At 45.1% G+C, this 11,620-nt stretch overlaps 1 protein-coding gene across 2 annotated transcripts in view; it reads right to left on the bottom strand.

The window, feature by feature from the left end:
* Positions 1-4,067: 4,067 nt before the first annotated feature.
* The window catches only part of NINJ2 (ninjurin 2), a 487,209-nt gene continuing 479,656 nt past the window's right edge, over positions 4,068-11,620 (bottom strand). Inside the window, exons 3-4 of one of the 2 annotated variants that reach the window (XM_085652265.1) lie at positions 11,313-11,486; positions 4,068-8,979 (exon numbers count right to left, since the gene is read on the bottom strand). In XM_085652265.1, coding sequence (XP_085508391.1) covers positions 11,323-11,486 — 164 coding nt within the window. In that variant the 3' untranslated portion in view covers positions 4,068-8,979; positions 11,313-11,322. Of the gene's footprint in view, positions 8,980-11,300; positions 11,487-11,620 lie in introns of both variants that reach the window. The other variant, XM_085652266.1, reaches the window with a different exon arrangement.

Genomic DNA, 11,620 nt, shown 5'->3' with positions numbered 1-11,620 from the left:
ACAATTAACTGACTGTAAACACAAGAAAACGCGTCCGTAAACTCCCACGCACCCACACACATGATACTGTGATTATTATGTCTCTAAGCACCTTCAGTTTTGGAAGCTACGAGAATTCGGGCACACAAATAAAGTGATTTGGCCAAGATCACATAGCATTGACGACATTGAGAAGCTGGGTTCCCACCATGTGCCTCTTGTTTCCACCGCTCATGAATTACCAGAGGCCCACATAAAGCATACGACCTTTTATATCGCGCCTGTTTTTAGTGATCTGTTTCTAAGCTCACCCACTTCCAGCGGATCGGAATTAACGGTCGCAAAATTAGGTAATATTATGACTTGCCCCTTGTTCAAGATAAGATTCAACGACAAAACCAAAACAATACAACAGAGAATGCAATCCAGAAATGTGCAGGGTTCACTATATAAACCCTCCCTAAATCAATTCAAACTTTTCAATTGTTCTGCCTCGCCCAAGATCACACTATTCTGATCGAGCGGGGACGCCGCGATTTGAACTCAGGTGAGGCCTCTCTGAATAATTATAAAGTGGCGCTGGCCCTGAGTGCCGTTCGTCTGTGCCGGGAGAGGCCCGGAAGTTGCGATTGAGTGTGCGGGAACCTTCGTCTTTGTAGGTTTTTCGTCTTCGGCAATGGCAGGAACAATGTGAGCAGGTAAAGATGTTACCGATGGGGATATACTTACGGAAAATGGCGCAACGACACATGGGTTGCGGTGGTGTACGTGGCAAGGGTGGAACAAGTGGAGAGCAGGCGCTAGCCTGTAAATAATCCCTAGGGGAATATGCATGGCCAAAGATGGTAGTGGTACAAAGCTATGATTGGTAATAATGCATTGGGGTGACGGTCTCGCGGATATTAAAGTCAGGTATCGAGTACTTGATTGTCCATAACTGTCACGGCGTAGTCCGCTCTGCTGCACGTCTCTCGCTTTGCCCCCTTCCCCAAGCTCTTTAAAAAAAATGTTTAAAGCATCGATTTCTAATTAGAAACATGGCCCCATAAAGATAACAAAGTGAAGGCGACCGAGTCCGGATCGGAGGCGAAAGGGCATGAACAAAAAAACCCTCATTTCCAATATCAGGCCACCGTTTAGCATAAATGGTGACGCCAGCCAATGGAAATGAGGGGCGGGGCTTCAAGCCCTCTTCTCAAAGTCCTTGTTAACAATAAATCTCGCGAGCGAGCATGCACATGCGCTGCAACGCTAAGCGAGACCTAAAAAAGGGTCATTTTTCACTGTGAAAATGTGATGTGTCCACCTTGCATTTTGGTCCGTTTCCTGTCGCGGGCACTAGGCCTACCTACACAAGTGAGGTACCATTTTTATCGGAAGACTTTGGGGAACGCGGGGTGGGTGGAATTTTGTGGATCCACGCAGATTCCAGAACTTTCCACCACAGAAAAGTGACGAAAATGTGTTTTTTGGACATATTTTTAGGTTTGCAAGGGATTCTGGGTAACAAAACCTGGTGAGAGCCAGTCATGTCTCCCCATCCTGGATTCCCCTGGGTGTCTAGGTTTAAAAAATGTATAGGTTTATTAGGTTTCCCTAGGTGCCTGCAGAGCTTGGGTTAAAAAACTACAGCTAGGCACTTTGCAAAAAAAGGGCCATTTTTTCCTTCCTTAGATTCCAGATTCTAAAACAGCAAAGAAGATGAAGAAGAAAGAAGACCTGCCGTGCAGCTGCTAAGAAGAGGAAGACACCAACTGCTTTGGTCCCAGCCATACCGGCCAGTCGACCCTCGAACCTGCTCCTGCTAAATTCCGGCACCTCCTGTGGCCAGCAACCTCACAAACCCCGGAGGACCTGGCTACCTTGTGACTCCGAGCACCTGGGACTCCCACAAGCAGTGGCTCTGCTCAAAGCAAGCATCTAACCCCTGGCATCAGCCCGGAACCGCGAACCCTGCAGACTCTGCACCCGCCAAGCCTGGCCTGTGCCAGAGTGGACAAAGACCCAGAGGATGTCCCCCCGGCAACTGTCACCCCGAGTCCGGCACCCAAGGACCGCTCCTGATGCCGCCTGCAGCCTCAGAACCAGGGACCCCCCCAACCGCGATCAACAGAGGGTAAGATTTCCCGACACCAAAAGGCACCCCTGCGCCCTGCGGCCCCCTGTGCCCGACTCCTGGGTACCTACCTATCCTCCAACTACCCAACTTACCTCTCAAAGTGGTGGTGGCACCTGAAGAATCTTCGTCCCCGAGCTTGCAGCCTTTGTTCGTCCTTGAGCTTTTCCATAGCAATCCATTGAGTGCCCGAAGGCTCAAAAGCACCCTGCGCCCAGCCGCCCGAGTGGCCCTGGCAGTGCAACTTCTACTCCTACCTACTTCCCCATTTGCCCTGAGCAAGTGACCAGGAGCCCAGCTCCCACAGCCGCGTGGCCTGCAAGTCAGCAGCCACCAACCAAGGGCCCCCTGCCTTCCATAGGATAACATTGGGCCTAACTCACTCTGCACCCGGCTGCCCCTGTGCCGCTGAGGGTGTAACAACTGTACTTACCTGACCCTGGGAGACCCCTGAGTCTATGCCCAGAACCTTAACTCTGCCAGTCGAGTACTTACCCAAAAGCCGATAACTCACTTTTCTTCCATAGGGTAACATTGACTGGTTTCTCTTGAAATTTCTTCTAAGTGTGGAGTTTCTAAACTTTAAAATATTCACCTAAAATCAACGAGTAACGAAAACGGAAATACTCACTTGCTATTAGGAGAGAACCCAGTGCTGGATCTTGGTGCCCAGCACTGACCCTGAAAAGTACTTACGACCGTACTTACCACTAACTCAATTTTCTCCCATAGGAAACCATTGACTGTTTTTCTGTGAAATTTCTTCCAAGTGTCGATTTTTGCAAACTACACATATTCTTTAAAAATCGTAACAACTGTGAAAACGTAATTACATACCTGTTTTAGATAGATGTCCCAGTACTGAGCCTAGGAGCCCAGCACTGGATTACAAAAGTAACGAGAACATACTTAATCCATACCTTGAATTTTCTTCCATAGGAAACCATTGACTGTTTTTCTGTGAAATTTCTTCTAAGTGTCGATTCTGCAAACTTATAAATATTCCTTAAAAATCGCCTGTGCAACTTAAACGCAGTTTCTCAACTGCCTACAGGTGGTACACTAGTGCTAGATCTAGGATCATAACCCCACTTACCTGCTAAGTGAATTTCCTTCCATAGGATAACATTGGTCAACTTTTAAAATAGAAAAATATTGCTTAAAAATCACAACAGTAACTAGAACGAATTTACTCACTTGTTTCCAAGAACTGTCCCAGGACTGAAACTAGGATCCAGTCCGGGAGTTAGAAAAGTAATCCTGAAAGTAATCAATTGCACATAACTTAAAATTCCCATTGAGCTCAATGTATTATTGTGTTTGAAATTGTGTTGCCTATTGCAAGAAACTGTAACTATTACCTGCAACAGTCAATTGCCTATTGCAAAGTATTTAATTAAAGCATCTCATTCTGAGAAAGTATATTTTGATACCTATTCTTGGTTCTAAAATAAAACAACCATATTTTTTTATACAAACCATTGGCCTAGAGTTCAGTTATTGAGTGTGTGAGACCATTTGCTGACTGAGTGTGTACAACAAATGCTTTACACTGTCCTCTGGTACTGCCTTACTACTCGACCAATCTACCACTTTAAGAGTAAGGTTCTATCTAACTTTAACCTCTGCCAAACCTCTGGGGACTGGGGACTCTGTACACACTGTTCCTATTTGGGAACAGTATATACAGAGCCACTTTCCTACAATAGGTGACTCAGAACAGTCTATTGTTTATATCTTCCGGACATTTTTGAAGAAGGTATCTACAGCTTTTGCTTACAAAACACTAGATTCTGGGCAATAGTTTGTTTTAATTTTGATGCTAATTGTTGAGCTTAGCCTTCGGTTATTGCTCACCATATCCATATCTCGCGTAAGGCGATCTCAACAATGTGAGCCTGTTTTGGTAGTGTGTGGTACAAATGTAGTTGATCAATCATTTAGAGTAGGAGGGCACAAGAAGGAGCCAAGCCAGCAGCAGAGGTCCATTTATTGTTACAGAAGTCCAATGTATCATGCAGACCCAACCCTTCCCCAGGTAAAAAAAATCATTGCCACAGATTATTTAGCCAAATATTAGATTTTTTTTTAAAACATTTATTTTTGTAGCTTCTAAAATGAAGATTAAGCACTATAAACCTGATACCCGCCTCGTACCAACTCAGACTGTCTAAAAAATAAAAATAGTTTTAAAAAATCCATGTCTTGTAGAAATCTAGTTAGTTGGTCAGTCTGGTGTCTTAAAATAACACACTATAGCATAGCATAACAAAGCTTTGTGCAACTCAACATAGCATCATTCAACATGACATAGCATAACATGGCATGGGCTGAAATGAAGGCCGGCAATGCAAGATCAGTAAGAGAACAGAAACGGAATGTAAGAGTAAACGTAGTTCACACTTTATAAAAATAATGAAAGTGATGATGTGATAAAAACAATATTTTGTTGGCCCCCCACTTTTGGCAATTTCAACTGAAAAGGAATAATAAAATAATAATATCAGAATGGCTTTAGCCCCGTGTGCATTACTTAAAGTAGAATGAAAGCCTTTTTCATCTACTTGAAATATTTGTTCCCATCAATCGCCCGGATTAGGTACCTCAGTTTACTTTCAATAGTGGTGGTATTTTTCTGAAATATTCAGAAACTTTAGAAAGACAGCAATGCATGTATTGCACAATACTGAGGACTAGGGCACAAGTGGCATGACCTTCCACATTCACCCTCTCCTGGACGCCTACAGCAGTCTCACTAAAGTTCAAGTTACAGTATTGTATTTTAGCATTTGCATGGTGCTCACTAACCCTTATTTGCGGTGCTGAAGTACTTACCCACACGTATAGCAAGCTACAACATGTAGGGCGTGTATTTGGAAGCAGCATGTGCGAGCTGGGCCCACGCCCAGGGCGCCGACCTCCAGTGGGGCGCTGGAGCTCCCGGCAGCAGTCTTCCTCCCACTTAGGTCCAAAGAAATGCGTGTTTATTTCTGAGGTTGCTGGCGCCCATGTGTACTGCTCTTTGTGTCTTTTGCTATTTTCGGTGCTCCTTATCTTGGACCCTGTCACAATCCTTCTACTCCTCCCCAGTGCTTAATTTGTAAATAAAACGGTGCCGGTGCTCAACGCTCTGATCTGAAACACCCGGCTGGTGCAATTAAAAGTCTGGGCACGGAATTCCAAAGCACTGTATTCCTAAATCCACCTCATTCGTCGTTAATTCGCAAACAGACACCCCATACGCCTTGAATTGATCACACTTCTGCAGGTTCCTCCTTTCTCCCTTTGTGATGGTGTTATGTCTTTCTGTTCCTCAGTCTTTCCCTTTTTTTATTTTTTTCCTTTCTTGCTCTCAGTAAACTTCTAATGCAGATAAATAAGTGCCGGCCCCCCAAAATAAGTCACGGTGCCCACCACAGGAAACCCCTGGCCCAAATTAAGTACTGCTCCTCCCACATTTTCAATACAGAGATGAGGGGAGGGGCACCAAATTTGGTTACGCCCAGGGCGCTCTCAGCAAAGGCCAGCTCTGGTTGGAAGGATGTTGTTTTTGGTGCGAGCCTGAATGGAATTTGAGCGTAATTTGAGTCGGTGGATTCCGGTGCGCAGCACCAGCATTTGTCAGTCCCGGTACGTGTGACAGTCTGCCACATGGTGGCGCAGTTTGTCTAATTTAGGGATGAGCATAACAACAGTTGTTTATTGATTCAATATGTAGTGAAATGACTAATACCTGCTGCAAGAGCCATTCCAACAGCTTCGGGGGCTTGGAGTAGTCACAATTGTCACTTGTAAGAGTGTGATGGTTAGTAGTTGCTTCACTACTGGCTTAAGCAGCGCTGGCAGGGGCAATAGCTGTTGCAAGCTGCAGTGGACTCCTAATGAGGGCCCTGGCATTTTTTTTAAACAAATCAAGCACTGGTGGAAAGAGTTTACATGTCATGAGTGATGAACACTGAGTTGTGGTTATTGTGTTATGGGATGCAGCGCCTAGAGGTGTGATGCAGGAGAAACAGCCACACAAATTATAATTGGAATGAGGACTAAAACACATAGGCCCCGCCAAAGTCCCAGCCTAAGCATAGGGGCAGCGCGATACTGTATGTGTGTATCAAAAAAGGAGGTAATCCGATGAGGCATAGGTAATATGCACCAGCAGAGATGGTGGTGAATGAGTAAAGGATGCCAAAAGGGCAAGCAGGGGAATTGGTGGCATGAGCAGCAGTCATGCATGTTGTTTTAGGCAAAGATACTGCAACATTGCTGATGCTAAACAAATGCACTCTTTGAACGAGGATGAAACTACAACCTTCAAAAGGCCCAGATTTCACCTCCTCCTGATGGGCTTAAGAAAGACGACATTTTGAGCAGGGGTTCTCTTTCCAAGCCCCACTCAACTCCCAAAGCTGGAAGAGCACGAGGCAGGCAAGCCCTAGTGGTGGCGGCTCAGACCCAAGCCAAATGGCCCCTTGCACGCGCAAGAGTGAGACAAAGCGCGTGGTAGGTTGCTGTCCTGACCGTGCACGAGTTGCAGTAGTTTATACAAAAAAAAACTGTTCCCGCTTGGCCTGTGTACACTTAACCTTTGAATGAGTTTAAATACAATTCGAATTATGTACTAAAATCACATTCGAGAGGGCCTCTTTATTGACCTGCTCATCCAAACACAGGAGGGAGGGGTACTCTATGCCCTGCCCATCCTTTCTTTTTGAAAAAAGACAACAAAAACTTAGCAGACGGTCCCGGAGTGTTTTTATCGATATCTGTAGCTCAGCCGTCCATACGGTAAGGAATTTGTGAACCCAAACAAGAGATCCGAGTCATATCTTTGGCTTGGAACCGGGGTAGGTGTCTGTCTCTATGGAAGCTCCACCTTATGCGTGTGCTTCCCGTAGCCGAGTTTCTAAGCTTTGCCTGGAAGTTGGAGGAAAGGTGTAAAGTGTCAACATATTATAGGGCCGGACAATTTACTTTTCTAACTCTGGTCCTCGAATATTTCGGTAAAGTTTGTTTCCAGATGCCTTGTAATAGGTTTGTCAGTGTAAAGATGCAGGCATGTCTCTGCGCATGCGTAAAATGTGCATGGATGCTTACAGGAGGTGATAGGAACCAGAGGTCAAAGTGGGTGGGTTTGTGGGGCACAACATGGCCAGACGTTTTTAATTTAACAAAAACAGTTCCACTACACTTTGTTAAAAGACAACTGTCCTGTGGCAGTTAATGCCGAGGTGCCACAGCTGAAGTGGAAGGAAAGGAGTCTCCTGTGCTGTGAAGCTGAGGGAGGGACAGACAGCTAAACAAGAAGCAAGCCCGGGTGCATGCTGACCGAAAGAAATGTAAATGTGTGTAATTTGTTAATCTGTAATTGTAAATGCGGCTTGGAAACCGGTAATGGGTTTAATTGCTAGAGTCACTGGAAGCTTCTTGATGCCAAATATGAATTTTATTATTTATTTAATATTTATACTTTTTGAGAGATATTGTAAAGGTGTTATCAGCTGAGGTGTGGAATCCCCGCTTTTCATGGATAGTTACAATGTTTGCATTACGTACAATCTGCATAATGTTAAAAACTTTGTTTTGGAAGCAATTTTCTTATCTTCAACCTGAATCTTTTTGGACATTTTGCGTCAGTCTATATTATACTGTGAGTGATGCAATTGCATCACTATTTTCGACTGTGCCAACCAGGATTCAAGTCTGTGGCATCGCATTAGCCAAGAGAGGATTCATAAGCAGACGAACCCCCCCACCACCCCCCGACCCCCCACCCAGACATTGCAGCCTGTTTTGACAAATTTTGCAGCCGAAGAACAAGAAAATTGCAGCCAAAAAGAGCACAATTTGTAGTGTGTTTTCAATAGGCACAACATGCGCCAACCGGCGCCGCGCAGCAAGAGTGAGCTGCGAAGGGAGATGTCTGATGCCGGCGGGAGGGCAGAATACAATCCGGGTTCCCTATGGCACCCTCCAGATACGTTGCATCCCAGCGTGACATACATGCTGATAGAAGGAGGCGGTAACGCCGCCTGCACCCTCCTCTCACTCTAATGTAAGGGGGAGGATGCTACTGTAGCAGCCCCCCTGCAGCATCAGCAGCGCAAGGTCAATAAAAGGAGGGTCAAAGAAGCTTCCAAGTTGTTCTTAAAGATTGTGTGGGGGCTTTTATAAAAAGAGCAGATGTTTGCCAAAGTCCAATTCTTCTATTTTCTTGATTCTTGCATATCGCAAAATCCATGCGGATCTACATGACATAAAATAATGCGTTTCCCACTGATTGGTTCAACTAGCATTTATGTAGTTTTATTTAAGGTTTGTATTATTTTATATGCAATTACCTGAAGGTGAAAGACCAGCAAAAGAGTTACAAGATGTTTAGTGTTTTACCCACGCCTTTGACCCCGCCCCTATGCACACTGAACCCGCCCCATTGCTCTTAGGACCCCATTTCCCATTCTTTTTCGGTGCCCTTGGATTGCTGCTAGACATGGATGAAGTAGGCGGAAGACCAATGCTTCCAGACGGAAGTAAGACCTAAAGGCGCCCCCTAGCGGCCTTTGCCAGAGTGTGAAAACAGCTCGCAAGAAAAATTCAATAGTCGCGAGGGAATTCTGAGGCCCCTCTTATGCTTGAGGTCTGGCAGGGTTGGTCACATTGCTTCCCTTTAGCAAGTCCTAGCTGCATGGATTCCTAAACTCCACGGTGATTTAGACGAGTGAGCACAGAGCACTTCAAAGATAAAGACAAGCTTGGATCGTAATGAAATGAAACGCATTAGCTTTAAAAGCACAGGAACGCAGGAACCATCCAGCTTGCGGCAGAAGGGACTTTCATCTCGGCCGGATTCCAGGGAGCGGCAGGGGCCGGAAGTCTTGCTTCTGAGGCTGTAAAGGAATGAACACAGGGCGTGGATCAGTGACTGACGCTTCTACAAACCATGTCAAACATGCTCAGAAGACAGACATGCACCAAGCCACTAATGACTGATTAGACATTCCATATTTCAAATGCGCTTGTGACAGACACTGGGAGAAGTCGCTTGTGACAGACACTTGGAGACTTGAAAACGTTTTTCAAAGCCCTATGCGTAGATCTCTAGAGTCGAGTTTTTTTTTTTAGAGTGAGATGCGAATGCAACAATCTCTGTATACATGCCCACCATGTCAGCAGTTCCTAATTTGTAAAGAAAATGATTGCCGGTGTTGCAAAGCTCCGCTCGTGCAGTGCTATTAAAAATCGAATACTAGTGCTGCGTAGTGTTGAATTCACCTCAAACCTAGGCCTGGGTGTGAAATTCCGCTCCGTTTGCAGAGTTTGCAGAGTTTTTCCCACCCCGCACACTGCGTAGTGTGCGGAGTTCTGAAACAGTGGAGCGTAGTTTCTTCCTCGCTCGCCAACGTTAAGTTGGTTAGCATGGAAAATCTTACTCCAGACCACCTCTCAGCGAGATTTCTCAACACGGGCAGATAGCCGCCACTGCTTGAGCTGAGAAACCTTCAGTTCGCGTTGAGCAAACTGCTGTTCGAGTAAAATAGCTACTCGAGCAGCAGAGAGAAGCAGCACCCTCTTGTGCTGCACATGGTGCCATTCGCGATGGACAAACACCCGGAGTTAAAAATCAGTGTGAACGGCGTGATCTAACGCACTCCGCCGCATGCAGACTCCACGTAGCACGGCTGAGTTTTTTTTACAATTCTGCTAACCCGACCCAGGCCTATTCAAGCCTCTTTAGTCTACTACCAGACCCTCCCTCTCCTTTACCTTACTCTTGCCGGTTACAGCTATCTTCCTTGGTTCACAATTTTCCATCTTTCTCTTCCTCCCTCTTTCCTGTTTGTGTGGGGTTCTCTCTCCTGCATGCAGTCAATATCTGATGAGGATAGATAAATCCCTGTGACCCCCACTGGCTTTAATTAAGCACTGCTTGTCAGTTATTTACGGACCAGATTACAGAAATTTTGCACTGGTGCAAAAAATTAAGACAAGCACATTTAGATCCGCTTTTGCAGTATTCCCACTGGGAAATGCATGACACAAATTGATTGCTCGTTTTTTCCTGCTCAGTTTACACAAAAATAAATGGAGACAGTGCATATTCTCCACTTTTGTCTTTTTTTACAAGTAAAGTATGGGACCTTGTTGATACAAACTAAGGGGCATATTTATCAAGCGGTTGCATTGCCCTTGCGCGACGCCACAGTACGCATTGGCAACGCAACTGAGTGGCTTGATAGATCTCGCGCAACGCATCGTAAATCGCTGCACTGCATTACTCTACACCAGGGAGGCATTCTATGGGTGGAGCGTGGGTGTTCCCATGCTTCCACCATGGTTTTTGGCATAATCCAAGATTTACCATTACTGGTGGACCTGGGAATGCGTGAAAATGCTACGCCTTCCCAGGTGAGGCATAACGAGGAAAAATATCTTTATTTCTCCTCGTTTTTCCCCCTTTCTTTGTGTGCTGCATTCTGAAGCACACATGGAAAGTGGAAAATGCCTCAGGGGGTTTGTTTTTGTGCATTCCTGCTTCAATGCAGGCACCCTTGCACCATGGTGCAAGGGTGCCTGCATTGGCGCTAGCAGCACATTCTGCGCCAGTGCTTGGAAAAGACAGGAATGCACAGTATGATGTTAAATACAGCACATTCCTCCCTTTCCCTTTCACACAGCGTAGCAAGCTAGCATGCTGCGCTGCATGATTTCTTGGTAAATATGCCCCCAAGTTTCTTCATTATATCTATTAAATAGCAAAAGCAATGTAAACTGTGTGCCCCTTTTCTGTTTTTTGGATGTTGGACATGGACTAGGGCTTTTTAAATAAAATCTCTAAAACTAACCTTAAATGATGTTTGCGCAAATAGATATTATAAATGTTTAGTAATGGCTCCACATGCAATTTTCATGGTTTTGCAATGCTGGGAAAAAGATGTCTGTATTACACGCAGTGATATTTGTTTGCTCCCTTCACAATTATATGAGCAGCTAAACAGGCAACATGCTTTTGTATATTTGCCCCATTGGAACGTTTCTTCAAGACTTCTCTATCTTATTTAATTTATGACAGAAAACAAGTTCCTCAAGCCATACGTCATGCATGGCGGCACCTCCCTAATCCAACAAACTAAAATGCATCTCCCGACCTACTAATTTAGAAGACGCATAATGCTGCCCGATTTGGTCATATTTTGGGCACTCTCCTTACCTAAGTACCGACCTGGAGTTACCTAGGGTTTCCGAGTCGGTCCCACAGGATAAAGACCACTTTTCTGCACACCAAAGGCTGTGATGAAGATGTTCAGGACAACAGTGATGAAAACCAAAGCCATGACTATGTTGTTGAGCATGTCCAGGCGTTGCTGCTTTGATATTACATTCAGGTTCTTCCGAGCTGCAAGTCAAATGAATAAATACAGAGTCAAAAATACTGTACCCCATTTGCCTTGTTTGAATCATATCAATTTAGGCTCAGCTCTACTAAAAAAACATATGTCTTTACATACACCATCAAATTAGCACACTCCG

Source organism: Triturus cristatus, chromosome 4_1 (assembly GCF_964204655.1).
Source record: "Triturus cristatus chromosome 4_1, aTriCri1.1, whole genome shotgun sequence".
NCBI classification, from domain to species: Eukaryota; Metazoa; Chordata; class Amphibia; order Caudata; family Salamandridae; genus Triturus; species Triturus cristatus.
This window is presented reverse-complemented; position numbering and strand designations above follow the sequence as displayed.